At 41.3% G+C, this 20,187-nt stretch overlaps 1 protein-coding gene across 1 annotated transcript in view; it reads right to left on the minus strand.

Moving 5' to 3' along the window:
• Positions 1 to 20,187, minus strand: part of OSBPL2 (oxysterol binding protein like 2) — a 75,652-nt gene that overhangs the window by 24,666 nt on the left and 30,799 nt on the right. Inside the window, exons 4-5 of the mRNA XM_044454977.1 lie at positions 5,845 to 5,980; positions 4,016 to 4,091 (exon numbers count right to left, since the gene is read on the minus strand). Coding sequence (XP_044310912.1) covers positions 4,016 to 4,091; positions 5,845 to 5,980 — 212 coding nt within the window. The remainder of the gene's footprint in view (positions 1 to 4,015; positions 4,092 to 5,844; positions 5,981 to 20,187) is intronic.

Below are 20,187 nucleotides of genomic sequence, written 5' to 3' on the forward strand. Positions count from 1 at the left end.
CTGAGACCATCAGGATACGAGGTATTGTGATAACGTTCCAGCTCCCTGCCATGACAACTCAAAACAACGAGAACAAGGCCTGTCAGCTCCTGGACATTTCAGCAGAAATACAATCAACCTTAGGCCAATCATTGTTGCCAACCTCCCAAACACTGAGAAAAATATATAATAAATAGAGCTAGAAATCCACTACCAAGACCAAACTCTAGACAATACAGTAACAATACAGCAAAAGGGACTTGTAAGTCCAACCCTCAGAAAGTAAATGATGAGATGAGACTGTGAGTGTAAGTTGGACTGCAATATAATCCATTTGATCTTTCATATTCTCCATCTCCAGCACTTTGCTTCCTGACAAGACAATTGGTAAAGATAAAGGAGGCAGCAATTTAAAGACATGCAAAATTCACAAACTGCAGAGAAATCAACTAACTGTTTGAAACATTAGACTGCAGAAAATGGTTTTTCACCCAAGTTGTAATTAATACATAGGATTCGTTAATGAAAGATGCTGCAAGGGCTACCACCATAGCAATCATCAATACAAATGGCTACGTACACCAGGAAAGTAACAATCAATAGTGTTTTATATCCATTTCAATGCTAGCCACCTTGACCATACTTTTGTGAAAAGGCGGGATACAGATTCAATAAATAAATCCTAGACCCAGCAGGTAGGGCAGTTCGTGCTTGGAAAAACATGCCCGCTTACTGAACACAAATTCACAGGATGGCTCCTGCCTTCTCGTCTTGTTTGCCTGTCAAGCCTAAATCAGAGCGCTGGAGTAACTTTGCCTTAACACAGTACAGCAACTATTATAATAAGTAACACACAGGTTTCATTATTTTAGCTCTGAAAGGCAATTCTAACAAAATTATTCACAGCCTGAAAAAGACCACACAGAGAAGAGGATGTGAGATAAGAAAACACCAGAACCTAAACTCCAAGGAATAAATCCCATGCTCACAGGATGCTTTGGAGTTCCCTCTCCTACTTACTCCCACTGCAATGTATGGCTCTCCCTGGATGGCTACGTGGATCAACACCGAGAGGCCATTATCCCTAATATTGTGGCTCTGCACAATACTGCAGCTGATATCTCAGATGAGCAAAACTCCCAGTGTGGCTGGGCAGCGCCACGGAAATAGGAGTTGCCTGAATGTAGCAATAAATGCTTCATGAGGAGCAAAGCTCAACCTAGGAAAATAAGGCAGCCAGGAAGGCCAACCAAAAAGGAAAGCTCTGTGCCTGGAAACATGGGTTCAAGCCTCTTGTTGCCATGAGTGGATAAAAGACCACCAATGCTGTCTAAAATGCAGCAAAGCAGGTTGGCCCAGACCCATTTTCTGGGGTGTCTTCTTTGGCTAGAGTCCATAGTCTCAGTTAGTGGTATCACACTGACCTTGGACCCCATGACCTATCGTCATGCCTGTGTGAGTGCAGAGGAGAGTCAACATGGGCAGTGCAGTCCCAGAGAGGAGTAAGCTCCTCAATGCATCCTCCAAGGTCAGGGCAACTACAAGAGATTCCAGCCATGGCACCAATCCAGCTGTCAGAAAGAGTGAGTTAAGAAGAGTAGGTGGAGTTGGTCTCAGCAGAGTCAAAGGAAGCAGTTTGGCTTATGCCCATGCAGCCTCCTAGGCTTTTTCTTCTTCTGAGGGTCGGATGATTTAGGTGTTATTGATTTTTCAAAAATCTGTTGGCAACTAAAATGATCAAAGACCCTGTCGTTACAGCCAGGCTACTGGCAAAAGAAGAGATGCAGCCCTCACCACTGAGAAAGCAGTGCTCAAGGCCAAAGCAAGAGTGCGGCCTACCTATTGAAGGTCACAGAAACCCCTCTACTTCCAATGTCTGCTTCCAAAGGACAACCTTCAAGCTAATACATCCCACTTACGATCCCTGGCTTGTTTAGTGAAAGTCTCGAGTGTGGGTTTAAATCTACAGTATAATTCTCTCCCATATAAGTGCAATCTTGCTGCTGCAATGCACACAATTAAGGAAGGTGGACTTCAAGGCCATATGCATCGAAGGCAAGTGAGTGTTCAAAGGATCACAAGCAAAAATAAGCTGAATGGATAGTGCAAAGAAAAAAATTATAACAGACATAGAGAAGAGATGGAATAAAACTTGGGTTTTACCTACACAATTCTCAACAACAAGCTCCTCATGAGGAAAGCCAATGGCAGTCAAAGGGGAACTGAGGAAATGGGTGGGAACCCTCTCTGAACATGCGCACTGGGAGGGGGTCCAAAAAGTCCTCTGCTACAGAAGCTCTCTGAATTGAGGTTCCATGAAGGCTCAGAGCCCATATAGGTGATACACAGAAACGACAATGATTAACTGTTTGTTCCCAGCTGGCTCCAAGCCTCTTGCTCCAACAACCTTCCCAGATAATAACTGTAACAAGCAGGGTCCCCCAGGGCTCTGTCCTGGGGCCGATCCTGCTTAATCTTTTCATCAATGACATGGAAGAAGGGGTGAACAGTCTGCTGATCAAATTCACAGACGATACTAAAACTGGGGCAGTGGCCACAACTGAGGAGCAGGTACTCCAGAGCCAAATGGACTGGGCAGGAGACAACAGGATGGTGTTCAATGTGGATAAGTGCACGGTCTTGCACTTGGGACATAGGAATAAGCGTCATAAGTACAGGTTAGGGGATAAGTGGCTGGAGAGCAGGACTTGTGAAAGGGATCATGGGATGCTGGTTGACTGCAGGCTAAACATGAGTCAGCAGTGTGATGCAGTGGTTAAGAGGGCGAATGCCACCCTTGGTTGCATAGCCAGAAGTGTGCTTCTAGATTGAGAGAGGTATTACTACCACTCTACATGACTCTGGTGCGCCTGCAACTGGAGTTTTGTGCTCAGTTTTGGGCCCCTCATTACAGGAAGGATATAGCCAGGTTCGATTCAGTGCAGCGTAGGGCCACAAGGTTGGTGGCCGGTTTGCAGGGGATGCCGTATGAGGCGAGGCTGAGGGAACTGGGTCTCTTCAGCCAGAAGAGGAGACTCAGAGGGGATCTGTTGGCAACATACAGGTATGTGAGGGGATGTCACATGGAGATGGGTAGAGACCTGTTCTCCCCTGCAGAGGAAGGCAGGACGCGCTCCAAGGGAGCAAAGCTCAGGGAGCCAAGGTTCCATTTAGATGCCAGGAAGTACTTCCTGACAGTTAGGACCCCGAGGGTGTGGAACGGGCTTCCATGGGAGGTGGTTGAGCGCCTATCGGTGAGGGTGTTCAAACATAGGCTGGACATGCACATGGTGGGCATGTCATGAGCAGAGCCAACTGGAGCCAGGGGTCAGACTAGATAGCCCGGGAGACCCCTTCGTACTCAGCCTGTTTCTATGTTTCTAATGTTGTTACTTTACACAAAGTACTAGAAAGATGTTCAGAAATAACACGTGGAAGTAAGGAAAGATACGGAGACATTTTTCTTTCTTTCTCATGATAATGGAATCCATGAAACCAATTAGTGGAAGATTCAAGGCAAATAAAGGCAAATCTTTCGCACTCTACATAGCTAAACCATGGAATTCACTGCCCCAAGATGCAGCGATGACCATCAATTTGGGTGACTTTAAAAGTGGATTAAACAAATTCACGAAGATGAACAACTACAGATCCTGACGGCTCTATTCTGCTTCCAGTATCAGCAGCAGTATGCCTCTCGACACTAGGTGCTGCGGAACATGAGCAAGAAAGTGCTCATGCACTCCTGCGCTGCTCACAGGCTTCCAGTGGCCTTTGACTGGCCAGGGGATGAACAAAATGCTGGACTAGAAAAGTCTTTGGTCTGATCAAGCACAAATTCTTATGAAAGCTATCCTAGTTGAGCTTTTCAGCAGCAAGCCAGTCAATCTCACTCTTGCCTTTCCTCCATCTGTTGTACTTCAACAATATTCACAATACCCTGCTATTTCCAGTTTGCATGTGAACACTTTCCCCACATTACAGTGCATCTCTATTAAAAAATGATAAAGTAAGCCAGGATGCAGCGTTAACTTACCACTCCAATGCATTTTTTTAAGATGCTCCAGACACTGAAATCACTCCTAGTAAACATTGGGGCAGGTAATGATGTTCTGTAGCAAGAGCAAATTAACAGATTAATGCCACTGATAAAAATCTTTTTGTAAAGGCATCATATAAAATCTCACAAACCAAATCCATTATTTAATTTATTTACTCATTTTGATGAGTAGCTGCTTATCATTCAAATGCAAATACCAGCTTTTATCAGCTTAGGCTGATTTACCAACTACAACCCTATCTCAATAGGCACAGCCCAGCCACAGTGATCCATGCTGTGGTAACCTCCTATTTGGATTACTGTACCATGTTCTATGTTAGAGCAGAGCTGCACAGCTATTAATGAAGACTGGACCACAAGACCATATCACTCCAGTCCTCTTTCAGCTGCACTGGCTGCCAGTTGAAGTCCGGACCCAACTCAAACTACTGATGTTAACATTTAAAGCCCCGAACAGTTTCAAACCAGGTTATCTGAAGGAACATCTTGCTCCATAGGTTCCTATCTGAATCCTAAGATCATCCACAGAAGTCCTTCTTAGGGAAACACTCCCAATTGACAAATAGGAGAAGGGCCTTCTCAGCAGTTGCAACCCATTTCTGGAACATGCTCCTTAAGAAGATGTGCCTGGCACCATCCTTGTTTTCTTTTTGGAGCTAGGTGAAAACCTTTTAACTTGCCAGATATTTTAATAGAAAAAAACTGTTTTAATCCTGTTTTTATTGTACTGGCTGCTATGCTATCTACTGATTTCTATTTTAATTGCTCTAGGTTGTTTGAATCTTGGTTTGATTGCCTTTGTTTATTTACATAGTATTATTGTACAGTTGCTATATGTTTTTAAAATTGAAAACCGCCCAGAGAGCCCAATGGGCTTTGGGGTGGTATATAATTTAAATAAATAAGCAAGCCAGCCAGCCAGCATAGGACAGATGCAGGTATGTGAGCTGCCTATTGCAGAATTTCTTCTCCAGAATTCTTTCAGAACCTTGTATTATTTGAATTTTGCAAGACTGTGAGGAAGTTTGACTTTGATTATCTTCTGGCCATTGACCTGCATGCATTTTTAAATTCAACCAGAGGGAAATAATGTAAAGTGGTTCTAAGATTGTAAAATCAGCTATTTATTGGAAATGAAAAGATATATTCAAAGCAATGAGACTAATTTCCAAGCAAAGTATGTGTAAGTTGTTGAACAAAGCAAGGTGAAGTCGTGACAGCAAAGTTAGACTAGACAAGAACATGATTATTCCCCTTTTTGAACGGAAGCGAAGAGCTGGCAATTTCACCAAGGTCACTCTGAGCCATTTCATATGACATGGCAGCCTTGAAATGAAGCACTCATTTGCTTGCCTATAGCAAGTAGCACTTGCCTCCACAAAACCAGGCAGTGATTATCTACTTAGTAAGTTGAAACAAATATAAAAAACTTATTTTTGCACTGAGATATAATCTCCCAGCTACATTTATCTATAGTGATGTCCAAGTGCTGTTAGTGGGGAATAGACTATAAAATTCACAGCTGCTGGGTTGTTAGATTGTCTTTTGTTCTATTTGTAACACAACGTTTTATACTTTGTTCTGAGTATGGTTTTTGAAAGGCATCTGGCATCACCCAAAACAAAAACTGAAAATGGAACAAAAATTCAAGCAAACCAAGAATGTTTCTAGCTGCAGACCATGTGGAAGCAAGACAGGATCTGACTCCATAAAAAATGAAAGCTTTAAGAGAAGTATTAAAAGCAACCACTGTATTTGGCATGAACTGGGTATGAAATGCTAGGTCAGCCTGCTCTGGAGAATACCTGTGTTTCTTGATTCCATTCTCTTGTACCGGCCCATCGTCTTTGTGTCTTCCAGTCCTATTACTCTGGTGGGCATCCACTTCAACTTTATGTATTGCTTCTGAAAATTCCCCGGAAGAATTATCAGAATCGAAGCCTGCAAAAATAAAGCGCACAAGTTTTGAAGACTCCAAAGGGACTCTATTATTCTGGCACACAATTAGTAACAGAAATAAAGGAAACAGTCTAAAGGCAGCCTCAATTTAAAGTAGATAATAAGCATACGTCTCTCTTCAAAAGCCCAACATATAGTTTTATTAGGAAACGTCCCAGTGCCTGGTCAATTTGTATTGGAAAGCTTAGTCACTAATGCAATCAGGCCTTCGCTGTGTGCACACATGCCTGAAATCAACTGTGACTAAATATTCATGTTACCTCAATGCGAAGGAGCATCCTTTTAAAATGCCTTGAGTTTTGTGTATGCTTATTACTTATTCCCTGAGTGTTTATGCCAATCATCTTCGGCAGAAGATTAACTATACAAGACAGGAAAACAATCCTGGAGCAAGAGGGGGTATTTGATGAGTGATACCTCATTTCTCCCTTAAGGAATTAAATCCACTGATTCTTGTTCACAGCCTAGCAGCTAAGGGCTAGCTCAGCTGTCATATTTACACATTTCCTTCTGTCATGTTGCAGAAGTTCATGAATCTTTGCTAGGGCAACTTTTCTCAGTAGAATGGCTTGAGTTCTGAAGTTGGCAGAGGTGCTTTGGTTGGGACAGACACAAACGCTTCCTGTTCATGTAAAACTGGGTTTTGCCTAGAAGTCCAGGTATCTTGTAATTATGCTAGCTCCTAAGAATTCAAAATACTTTCCCACTCCTGACCATGAATCACTAAGATATACAACCAAACTAGCAACTAAAATGGCCTTCTGAGAAAGGGTATGGGTAATATGAATAACAGTTTGATCATGGAAGGCACCTGATTACTTGCTCTTTGGCTACCTAGTACTTCCATTATTTTGGAGACCCTTATAGATCCTGCATTGAACCCAAAAACTATAATCTGCAGAGTGAACCTACTACAGTAAAGTAAGTTAACTATGTCATTGGACATGCTGGAATGACCTCCATGAATGACAACAGTTCTCCAAAACAGGACGGTATTTCTATAGCAGATGTTCCTCTTTTTTAAAAACAATGAAACACACTGGCATATCCTATCCTCATTCCACAGGCACAACGGTAATTTAAGTATGCAATTAATTTAAGAATGCAATCAATTAAATTTAATTTAAGTTTAAATCTGTCTCCTCTGGGCCTTCAGAATAATCCTCCTTAGTTTATCATTTAGACTCTCCATTGATGTTGGACAATAACGTAATTTTAGGAAAATATGGAACCATTATAGCATGGAAGTAATCACAGCCAGCCTTGAAAGGGAACACAAACAAGCCTGAACACACTGCATTTATTTATTTACAGCATTTGTGTACTATTCCATATGTTGCAAGATTCCAGAGCACTAAACAATAAAAAGATAAAGCAGATGAAAGACTAAAACCAATACATTAAAAACAGGACATTAAACCATGGCTTCCATACATACAACAAAGCCATTGTCTAAAAGTTCACAAACACAAATACTATATTTAGTTTCCTTTTATATAGTACCCATAACTGAAGCCTAATGCATGAAGGGGCTATCAATAGCTGCCAAAACGGGCAGTGCAAAAGCCAACCATCAAGCCAAAGATCACAATCTTTCAAAGAAAAAAAGGGAAATGGGGAAAAAAGCTACAGTGAACCAAAAACAGCTCAAGACTGTCGTGAGAAGAGGGAAACAACTATATGCTGCTGCCGGAAGACTGTGGAAGGAGTGGTAAACAACCACGATGAGCCTAATTATTGCGCGCACACACCATGGGCAATTCACAGAAAAACCAACCTAATGTGGGGATTGCCACTGTGGGTCGGCAGGATAGGCAAAGGCACAGCGACTGAGAGAGACTTAGCTTTTGTGAAATGACATTGTAATTTGTTTTAGAGTTATCTGAGAGTTACTTATGCCTCAAGTAACCCCTTCCGCCTGGGTTTGTACAGCACAACAAGCTGCTGCAAGCTGGGAGCCTCAATGATCAGTAGAATGCAACAGCCCCTCTAGATAAGCTAACTCAAAATGGGCTGTGTCACAGCACATCCATGTGTGTGCGTGTGCACAGACAGAGACAGGCTAGAAAACCCTGCAGACCAGTTATCCCGAAGGGGCATTAGTAAAGCCACTGTTGAAGCCAGATGAATTCCCTTGTCTATGCAGAATTATCACCCATTTCCAAAAAAAAAACATTTTTAAGAATGGGTGGTTTTATGTCAATTCCAGAGTGTTCTGGATGGCACTGATTACAGAAAGTCCCCTACAAATGAACAAGTTACGTACCAAGAGTGTATTTTCAATTTGTTCGTAAGTTCAAAAAAGTTAGCCTAGGTACCCAACTAACACAATTGGCTATATAGTTCTGTACAGTAATAGATTTATAACAACACTGGAGGACTTCTGGAAGTTAAACTTCCAGGTATGTGGCAGTGCAGAAATGCACCCATGTTATTCGTCTGATGGGTTCTTGCTCACATGGTGTTACCATAAGGTTGATGTGACCTGGGTTATGCTTTGCTGGACTCACCTCTCTCAATTATTACAGTAAAGTAGACAAAAGCACGTTCACCCCTTTGAAAGTTCATAACTTGAAGGTTCATATGTAGGGGATTCCCTGTATTTAGATCCATTCTGGCTTTCATCCTGGCTTCAGAATAGAAACCACCTTGGTTGTGCCCTGGTAAATTATCTGAATGAGGGAACAGATAGGGAAAGTGTGACCCTAATGGTTCTTCTTGACCTTTTGATAACATTGCCCATAATAGCTTTCTGGACCATCTCTCTGGGATGAGACTTGGAGGCCTGGTGTTACAGTAGCTCCAGAGGTTCCTAGGGCAGGTGGACTCAGAAGATGTTTCGGGCCACCCCTTGGCCACAGAAACTTAAGATTCCATCTTATCCCTGGTATTTTTCAATATCTATAGAAATGATTGGGAGATGTCATCAATATGTGGATGAGCCACAACTCCATCTCTCTTTTCCATCATCTAGTTAAAGCCCTGGGTGCATGCCTGGTACTGAAAGTTATGAGAGTTAACAAACTGAAACTTAATTCAAATAAAAAGGAAACACTATGTGTGTTGGGAAATCTGCATCTCTGAATAGAGAGAGGTTTAGATCTGACACTGGATGGGGTTAGGGTTTTTCCTGAAGAACCTGGTACACAGTCTGGGAGTGCTCCTAGACTTAGGGCTTTCTATGGAGATGTGGGTGCCATCAGCTGCCAGGAGTGTTTTTAGCAACTTAGGCTGGTTCAGAAAAGATTGACCAGGTTGTAGTGAAACAAGCTTTGGCTTTTAAATAACACAGAAGAGTCATTTATTCATATCTGCATCTGACACTTAAATCTTTATGTGTTTTGCTTCACAATCATTGTGTTCATGTTTTTGCAGTATTGTAAGTTGCCTGGTGAGGGCAGTGCATCCTGAAAGGTGAGTTAAGCGTCACTTAAATGAATGATAAATAGACATTACTGTGAAGAAATAATCCAGGTCATAAATGTTCTTAGCAACATAACTACGAGCCCACCAAAGATTAGGAGCAACCTAATAAAATGTTCATCATCTACTAGTAAACAAAGGGCAACAGAGGCAGTAAATGAAGTGGCCAGTAGCCAAATTTTCTAAGCCAGTTAAGCAGGATCAGGTGGGAAGGAAGGAGAGAGCCTGATGTTAATAGGCAAAATAATAGGTAATTTGCCTGTAGTTAATAAGTAATGAATTATTATATGATGCTTTCATCATACAGGGTATTACAGGGGAGGAACAGAGCAGCTGGTATATTTTAACAATCTATTGCAATAAAAATATATTGCATACTCTAAAAACGCAAAGAAAAGGCTAACAGGCAGCTCTCAAACAAATTCAATAAACAGACAAACAAACAAGACACCTAATTGCCATAGCTGGTTAATTTGGGGCTAATTTCCACTTTTTATGCTATGCTTGAATATAGCTACCTGGCAGAGGAACCATTTAAGAATAAGAGTTGGCACCTTGTCATACACTATACCCTACTTTGGACTGATCAGAAGCACCACTTACTAATTCTATACCAGAGTGACTGGTTATAAAACGAGTGATTTTTGAGCACTCTTTTTCACACAGAGTTGCTTGCCAAAACTACAAAAGAGTATGGATCATGGTCAAGTGAGCACAGTCAGTTCACACAGTCTGTTCACATCATATGAGGACCTCACTGCCTCCATATGAACTAAACATGCATCAAATCATATATTCAGCACTTCTCTGAGACTGAACATTGAAGGGGAAGTTTGGGAGAAATAGATCTGCTCCCTTTTAGGAAGTCTGTTCACTATTACTTACCTTTTCACTCAAGACCATAAATAGGCTTCTGAAGAAAGCTAGAGTTCCTGGAACTCCATTTAAAAAAAAAAGGCTGACTACATGCAAGACTGCATGAGCTAACATTCCAGAATACTGTACAGAAGCAAATAAACGTATGGATTTTTGCATTTAGCATCATCAACACCCATGCAATCTTCAAATCTTTGTACACTGGCAATAGAAGTAAGAGGCACACAGATTACACAAACCACCAAAATAATATTGTCCCAATAGTGGGAATTATAGACTGCACTTGTCCGAAGGCACCATTATCATTTCCCTGTCATGCTCTAACTCAGCTCTTATCAGTTATCAAACACAAATACCGCACATCCTATACATTTTGAGATCTACAATCTCTCCACAGGATCCAAAGGTACCTTGGCTGCTTATTAGAGAGTTTGAAAGTTCAACAGGCATGCAACGCAGGAAGAAGTGTTAAAGAATATGATATCTGTATTAGGAAAGAAACAACTAGTTCCATGTTCACATTGGTAAAAATTCTGTATATACACATTTTTGGTATATGATATGGAAAAAGAAAATTAGTTTTTCCTCCTCAGATTTTCCAAACAAGTACCTATATTGATTTCTGGCTTTTTAAAATTTAGACCACACAGGCTAACTGTAAGTTCCAAATTATTCAAATTTACATACATGCAAACGTAAAAGCAAAGCAGAGCAGCAATGAGTCACAACATCCAGAACAAAACACTGCTATGAATGCATATAGCATTTCAGCTTGGCATTTCTTTTCTAATGGACTATAGGGCAGGATGCAAAACTAAAAAGCCAATATGGTCTAGTGCTAAGCTGAGATCGTATAGATTTGGGTTCAATAGTGGCTCAAGCAATAAGCCTCACTGGATGACTTTGAGCCAGTCACACACACAAATACAAATACACAAAATTTATCTTAAAATATTGGAGTGAGGATAAATGGGCTCTTTGACCTGAAATCTTTGGAAAAGAGTCAGATATGATGCAAGAACTTTAACATTACAAACAGGTAGTCTAGAGATAAGCAACCTGCTAGTTTAACTCAGTAAAGGTAATCTTACTAAGATAAAAAAATCTACTTTAATGACACAATGACCAATTAATTCATTTTTTTTCCTACCTCAAAAAGCTCAGGTCAGAACTGTCCCTTATAATGCTTCTACGCCTCTTACCCTCCGTAATAAGCTAGGATGAGTAATTATGACAAGTCCAAGGACTTTTGTGACTATGCAGAATGTGAACTTCCATCTTCCTCGTCCAAGCCCAACACACCATTATATATTGCGCCAAACCTTCACTATGCTCTCCTCACCACAACCTCATCAAATGCTACTTTTTAATTTCTGTGGCCAGTCAAAGTTCATTCTTTTGTTTTTAACTATGAAGGGAAGCATCAATTATACCTATTTCAGAAGTAAAGGTAACAGGTGGTGCAATCCTGTTTCAGTCATATTTCTTGAAGCAAGCAAAAATGATGTCACTCATTAAATCATACACCTGCATCAGAACATTCTCGCAAGTGTAATTATCCAACAATAATCAAATCCCATGGTGTCACAAGACCTAATTTGGAAGAGTAATAGTTGCGTTCATGTGGAGCCTGGGTGATTTAACTGAAGAGCTACTTTTAGCTCATGTGTCAAACGCACGAGAGGCACTCTAAAACGTTGCTATTGTGCTGTAACAGCAGTGGAAAGTCTTTCACAGCCAATTCAAATATGATACGAACACACCTAAGAAGAAATGTTAAGAACTATAAAAGCAGGGCATGCCCACGGGGATAAAGACACAGGATAGCTCTTGGTGTATGTACCACAGAAGCATTTTTGCAGTACCTTATATATTGGAGTTTTGGTATCACACATGACAGAAGGGGGCCTATAGAATGGCCTGCAAGGACCAGGCCCTAGACAGCTTAAAAATAAGGTACAATGCTGCCGATAGCCATTTGAAGAGGGGTAGCTATTGTTGTTGTTGTTGCAGCAACAAAAACAACAAAGAGGCATCCGAAAGAGTAGCAAATGAATTGCAGCATAAGCTTTTGGAGACTAGATTCTACTTCATCATATATCTATTTAACCATCACTGTATGTCATAATACAAATTTTAGTTTAAAATATGGAAAACATTCCATACCAAACCTGTGGACCAAGTGGCCTTAAAATATGGACATAAACTGCCAACAAAGTTTTATTTTTACTTAGCTAAGTTTATATAATGTTTCCTCCCAAAGTTTCAGGTAAACAACAGTTGCCACTCAGCCTGGAACAGTTATTTCACACACCAAGGAGCATATTCAGCAGACTTTCAAAAGTTAAGCTTGCTTAATACAAGTTGTTGTCCTTTACTGGAGATTTTTTTCCTAAACTGGAATATACTGAACTGTTAAACAAAAAGCAAGGCAAGACTGTGAGCATAATGGAAAAGGCAGCATGATAGTTTATAACTAGAATGTGTGGCAGAAATAAAAGAACTCTTACCTCCAGGAACAGGTACCCCCGATTTTCCCTTCCCCTTCTTTTTCAAAAGGTATTTGTTATTCAAATGTTTAACATTTGAATTAAATAATCAAATTGGAAAACGTTGCTCCCAGTTGTCAAAGTACAAGTATGGTATATTTGGAAAAAAGCAAGAGGTGTTGTTTAGAGAGGGATAAGAAATATGCCAAAAAGACCGGACAAGGTTAACCCTATGAGGCATTTTTGTAATCAAGAGCTGAAAAAGAAGCAATCCTTATTGGGACCAGTGGAGGGAATAGGAGAAAGATAGACCTCTAGATAGACCTCTTTTTCTATCCAGAGGTCTCTCACCCATGACTAGGAGGACCTTACTCTTTACACCTTAATAAAACTTACAGTCTAATCCTATAGACTGTATCCTATCCTATACAGTCTAATCCTATACATGTCTACTTAGAAATTAGCCCCATGGTGTTCAGTGAGGCTTACTCCAGCCGGATGAGTATAGGATTGTTGTTTCAGTCTAAGATGTAACCCAACAGTTTTAATACAATGTAAAGATGCTGCTGTAAGAAAAGAGAAATAGTAACTTACGAGGAAATGTATTATAAGATGTCTTCTTTCTCTTCCACATCCTACAAAGTAAAATCAATCCTCATTGAATCATCTCCACCTCCTTGTAATCCAGGAGGGCCAATACAGCTTGAGTCAGAGTATAGAAGGAATGAGGCTGCCTGCTTTACATTTAGTAATGCATATTTAAATTCCAGGTAATAGCATGTGGGAAAGGAGACTGCATCATAGGAAATCAAATTTATCAGGAATGTTGAGAGTAGGTCATCTGAGACAGAAGCCATATCAACAATCACCAAAGACTATGTTTGTCTCACTTCCCACTGGAGGCTTCTGTTTTTCCAAAGAAAGAAATACAAAGGTTCCAGAAAAAGAGGGATACCCTGCTAATTATAATGCATGACCTATAAATAAGCAAGCACACAAGACAACAATGGAGGCCTCCATCTGTCATAGGAAGAAAAAATGCAATGTAATAAACATACACAGTCAACAAAGGAAAAGAGTATTAGTCATAAACAGGAAAGGGCAGTCTATGCTTTATCAGCAGTCAAACAGGACAGTGCATGCTGCAAAGAGATTCCATTAGATTCACAACTTTACATAGAACCAAACAATCAGCCAAAAGTTATTCTTGAAAAGTCTCTTTACTATTAACAAGGCCTATACTTTATCTAAACAAACAGAGGTAAGATATCTAATAACAATTCAATCTAAAAATATCATAAAACTTTTAAGTTTTAAAATCTGAAATACCACTAAACTGCCCAGCCTCTACAAAAGTCATCCAGGACAAAGACTCTATCATCTTCCAAGACAACCTTGCCCTACTGACTAATCTTTTATTCTTAAGGTTAGAAGCTAAGACCATTTTTCCTTAGCTTCTGCTTGCGCTAGTACAGTACACAGAATGAATGGTTTCTTGCATCCTTTCAAATTGCAGATACAAGATTTTCAATGCTTATAAGATTTCTATTCACCAAACTAAGCCAGTTTATTCAACTTTTCCACATCACTTTGGCTTTCTAGAACTTGATCCTTAGCTATTCATATATTTACCTATTTTTCTCAATTCTGAACCCAGAATCTCAAGCACTGGTCGAAATATTACTAATTCTTCAACATATAATACTGCCTCTGTAACTGCAACACAGAATGGCATGGGCCTTCATCAGAGTAATGTCACATTGCTAACTCATTTTGTTTGTTATTTATTCATTAGATTTATATCCCGCCCCACTGGCAAAAAAGGCTCTCTGGATGGGCCCACTGCAATCCATGAAAGCATGCTCAGTGTAATCTAGTCTGATGAATCATAGTCTTCCATATCATACTTGCGTTTTTCCAAACACTCCCAGTGCTTTACCTTTCCCCTTTTCAATGCCATTTCATTACTAAATGTTAAGGCAGGGTTAAACAGTTAAAGCAACAGGCTTGTGAAGGGAAGGCACTGTTAGGTTAAATGTGGAAGTCCAGCTTCAATAGATCTCAGGCACATGGACCATCTTAGAGATTATTATTATTATTATTATTATTATTATTATTATTATTATTATATGTGGCAGGGGAGATAGGAAAACATTAATTTATCTGTATCAGAACTTTCAACTTACATTAGCCAATATAGGGCATGGACAGAGTTATGCTCAAAATAAAAAAGATGATGACAGAGATGACAAAAATATTTAAAGTACATAATATCTCTCCAAGCCACCACCAGTGTTGTTTGGCATTATGAGCTGCATCTAGAAGTGCAAAAGTCAGTAATGTAATAGTCTTTATTTCTATGTCTATGGGTCATACTAAGCAAGGGAAGGTCTATTGAAGTTTAAAGAGGAGCCCAGAGTAGTTGCCATGCAATACTCATTCAATAACCACACAAGACTCTTGACCTGGAATGTGCAGTGAGTTAGTATCAGACAAAGATTCCCTCTAAACTCCTGAGCAATAGCAACAACCAGTCAGTAAAGAGATTTGCAGTTTCAGGTCAAGAACTTGATTGAGGAGAAACCAGTCTCCACCTAGAAACTCAACCACACGATTGTTCCCGTCACAAGCAGCTCTGCGTGCCTCCCTGCCTGCTCTTGCACCGCCCTGTTGGTTACTAGAAATGCAGTTCTGCAAGAGAGGATGCTTTACAGGGCATCAGTTTTTAAAAATGCTATTCCCTTACAGGAGCTTCCTACCAAGTCTTACCCCATCATAAAATTGAACCTGAAGAAAGAAAAGGGTCTGTCTCTGGAACATGCAGGACATTATCATGCTAACAGAGAAACAAGATTCGGGTCCATTGACAGATTTTTTGAAGTGCATTTTACAGAGTCAAGAACCACAAAAAGGGAGTTTAGTACGGAGAATTCTGTAGTGCTTGTATGCAATGTACCTCGCCACAAAAAAGACATATATTGATTCGAGACAATATCTTGTGCTCAGGCAGTGATGGAGGTAATATCAAAAGAAAGCAATTCCAAGCTCCAGGAGCACAAAAAGCAAAAAACAAAGAAACAAAAACAACCCCCCCCCCTCCCAAAAAATACCTTCCATTATCTTAATTACCTAGTGTTCCCTGCAGTGGTAAAACTTGTGGCAACTATGGGTAGTACAATGGGCTTTCACTGAAATGTTTCTCTACAGTAAAGCAAAATGTATAAAAAGCACCCAGTGGAGTAAAACTGGAAGTACAGTGGTACCTCGGCTCATGAATGCCTTGGTTCACGAACAAATCAGAGGCGCACTCCTGCAGGAAAGTCGGGCGCAACCTCGGCTATCTCTCCCGCGGCTGTGCTGTGCTGCACCTGTCTTTCCTGCAGCAGCGCACCCATGATCACGCACGTCTTCCCTGCACGAACGGAACTGCAATTGTGGCCATCTCCCCACTCGGGGGGCGGGGTGGGGAGATGGCCGCGATCACAGTTGCTTTCGTGCAGGGAAGGTGTGCGTGATCAGAGGCGTGCTCCTGCAGGAAAGACAGGCGCGATCTCGGCCACCCCCCCCAACCAGCACGATCGCGACCATCTCCCCACCCTACCCCCGAGTGGGGAGATGGCAAAGACCATGCTGGGGGCGGGGGGAAGATGGCTGAGACTGCGTCCATCTCTCCCTCCCCCAGCGCGCCTTTTGCGCCTGTCTCTTCTTCTCCCAGTGCACCCGCGATCACGCCCGTCTCCCCCGCACCTCCTAGCATGCCAGGATGACAGGCATGTGCTGGGATGATGGGTGCCTGCCAGGATGACAGGTGCGATCTCGGTAGTGCTGGGGGGGTGGCGGGGAGATGGCCACGCTTGTGCTCGGGGCGCAGGGGGGGGGGAGATGGCCAAGATCTTTGTTGTCACTTTGCTTCACATTTTTCTGATTTAAAAAATGGTTACAGAACGGATTAACCTTATTTACATTGAACCTTATGGGGAAATTTAACTTGGCTCATGACCAATTTGGGTCACAACCAGAGTTCTGGAACAGATTAAATTCATGAGCCAAGGTACCACCGTATAAATATGCCAGGCTGCTGACGGGGACTGGGCGTTATGTTCACATGACTCCAGTCCTCCGTCAGCTTCACTGGCTTCCCAGTGAAGTACGGGCCCAATTCAAGGTGTTGGTGATGACCTATAAAGCCCTAAACGGCTTGGGTCCTGGTTACCTGAAGGAGGGCTTACATCCATATAAGCCCGGCCGCCCCTTGAGATCTGCGGGAGAGGCCCTTCTCCGGGAACCCTCCGTGAAAGAAATTAGGAGGGTAGGTACTTGGAGGAGGGCTTTCCCAGCAGTGGCGCCCAATCTATGGAATGCGCTCCCCAGAGAGGTCCGCCTGGCGCCGTCGTTATTTGCTTTTCGGCACCAGGCGAAGACCTTTTTATTTAAGCGTCATTTTAATTGTTAACAGCATTTGCTTATTTATCTGGCCAGGGCGACTTCTTTTACATTGTTATTTATTTTATATTTTTAGTTTTATATTGTTATTTTTGTATTATATTATGTTGTGAGCCGCCCCGAGGCTTCGGCAAATGGGGCGGCATAGAAATGTTTTAATAAATAAATAAAATAAATATTTTAGCCTAACCTTTTTGCAGATATGCTAGTTTTCTACAAACAGGAGTTATTTTTCTATGTGGAAGCAATTAGTCATAGATGAGTCTGAAGTGATAAAGCCTAAATGAGAGGCATATGCCTCAATGAGGATCATTTTGACCAAAATTAAAAAAAAAAGTCAGGAGCAGCCAATTTTCATCCATGCCCCTCTGCAAAAAAAGGCTTAATGTGACAGCTTGTATCTGTTAAGTAAACTAAATAACGAGATTAGGAAACTTTTAATTGAACCATGAGCTGGATCAGTTATAACAGGAAAAAGTATGGTTAAAGTTTTTAAGTTAAATGAAAATGCCTACTTTTCTTGAAAAATATTTTTTTAAATTATTATTTCCAGATATGCTGCTGCTTTCACAAAAAAGCAAAGAACCAAAGACACATCTGAAAGTACAGTCCAGAATGTCAAGACTCGTGGGCCATTTACCTCCAATCCTCTGAAGAGATGGGGTTTTACAGTTCTATGAGGCATAAACAACCCAGTGATTCTCTTGCATTAAGCCACACTACTCAAGGTGATAGTGGTTGCCCAGTTACGCCTGGTGTTAACTGTGCTTCTCTACTATATTCCATGACTTACGACTTTGTAGGGATGCCCTTGTAAACAGATCCTGGACTTAAATGAGCTTAGAGTGCAACTGTCATAATTTTAACTAGTGCAGACTGACTCAGTTCACATGAGATTGTAGCCCACTGTGGGTAAACTAGTCTTGGTGATCTGTACAAACCCAGGGTGCATCCCACAAGGTGTCTTGTTTGAGGGCAGAAAGTCATCAGGGCTTCTTGGACCCATAATTGGTTGCATGTCATCTGAATCTGGCAGACTAATTTCCATTGTGAGTTCAGGGAAATGGCAAGCAAGCCACTTGGCAAGAGCAGAAAAAAATTCTTGCCAGTCTTACTGAGCTTGCCTGTGCTATTGCCAGTGCCAGCTGTTTCACTAATACCCAAGTGGCACTTTGGAGTAACCATCACTGGCTCACTATTCTGATCAAACCCCCTTTTGAGTTACTGGCACTTTTCTTTGCTTTCTTTTTCCTTTGGAGTCTTTTCACAAAGGGCCCCAGTGCTCAAGCAGCATGCTGGAGTAGCCAACACTAGTTCACCATCTTTAAAATTATTTTTAAGCATCAGAAATGTGCACCAATATCTGTGAATGTTTAATTTAGGGTGGTGTCAGTATTTTGACGAGGGACTGCAGGTGGTGCAATGGTTTAAACCGCTGTGCTGCTGGGCTGGTAGATCGAAAGGTTGCCAGTTCGAATCTACACAACGGGGTGAGTTCCCGTTGCTCCGTCCCAGCTCCTGCCAACCTTGCAGTTCGAAAGCATGCAAATGCAAGTAGATAAAAAGGTACCACTTTGGTGGGCAGGTAACAGCGTTCCGTGCACTTCAGTGTTTAGTCATGTCAGCCACATGACCACGGAGATGGTCTGCGGACGAACGCTGGCTCCCTCGGCCAGGAAATGGAGATGAGCACCGCCCCCTAGAGTCAGGCATGACTGGACTTAATGTCAAGGGAAAACCTTTAAAGATGCACAAATGAGTGTCTCTAGCCCACCAAAATGCAAAGTCTTGCCTAGTCCATCACTTCATAAGCACTGACACAGCAAGGCTGAAAACAGGTTAATTTTTACTTCACTTTTCACTAGACAGCTGCCAAAAGATAAGGATTTATTTAAGCAGGGTTGAAATCTATCAAACAAATCCTTCAGACACAATATCTAACATAAGTAGCCATTAGATAAACAGCAATAAATGCCACGAAACTGCAATTTATTTGAACTATTTTTATGCTGCTTTGGATTACAAACTAATTCATGTAATTTGTCAAAACAACATGGTTTAGACCTGCTAAAGTCCCTGAAAAAAAACACCTTTCTATAGTAAGCTGTCAAAAGAAAGTGCTTGCTGTCACTGGGAGGGTTGTAACTTTCCAAAGTACCTAGAGGCCAAGAAAAGTGTGGAAAAGGAATTACAATAGTCAGGACAATGCAACAAAACTAGAGGATCACACCCAGAAGTGGGAAATGTAGCAACAATCCTCTTCGCAAGTGAAGATATCCTTGCAGCTTTGCTTTCCTCCTGTCAATTTTATGTTTGACAGCAGTCAAATGAAAGTAATGTAACAAATAAACTATTTGCAGCTTTGCTTTGTCAATGTCGATGGATGTTGCCTCCTACATTTTGACAGCAGACACTGACACGGCATTGATCAGGCAAGATTTGCATTTTGGATAGTCAGAGGTGTGTGTGCAGAAGTTTTTTTTTCATCTCTGCTTTCAGTGGATTGCCTACTCAGATATTCCGAAGAGATGAGGGCATACATTATGTATTATATTATAGGCCACCCCATAATGTAAGTCCAGATGTACATCTGCTTAAGTAGTGGGACCTGATCCAGTAAATGACATGCATACATTAACCTCCAATTGTGGCCAACACTGCTTGCTCCTTCATAAGATGCGCAGAGACTGAGGCACAATCTCCAACTGAAGCAGCCATTTGATAAACAGCAACCAAAACAATGAAGTTGTAATTCATTTTAAGTATTTTTATGCTGCCTTTGGATTATAAACTCTGCTTAAACAAAAAACAGCTGTAAAAAGCACTTGCAAGAAGTGGGGGAGAGTTGTAACTAGTGTGGTGACAAAGCTCTGAGCAATCTGTCCCTCTCACATTTGCAGACTTTCTCTCAAATCTTGGCCCAATTTTAGAGTGCAAGCAAAACCAATATTTATTTAT

Source organism: Varanus komodoensis, unplaced genomic scaffold (genome assembly GCF_004798865.1).
Source record: "Varanus komodoensis strain SLA01 unplaced genomic scaffold, ASM479886v1 scaffold8, whole genome shotgun sequence".
Lineage (NCBI taxonomy): Eukaryota > Metazoa > Chordata > Lepidosauria > Squamata > Varanidae > Varanus > Varanus komodoensis.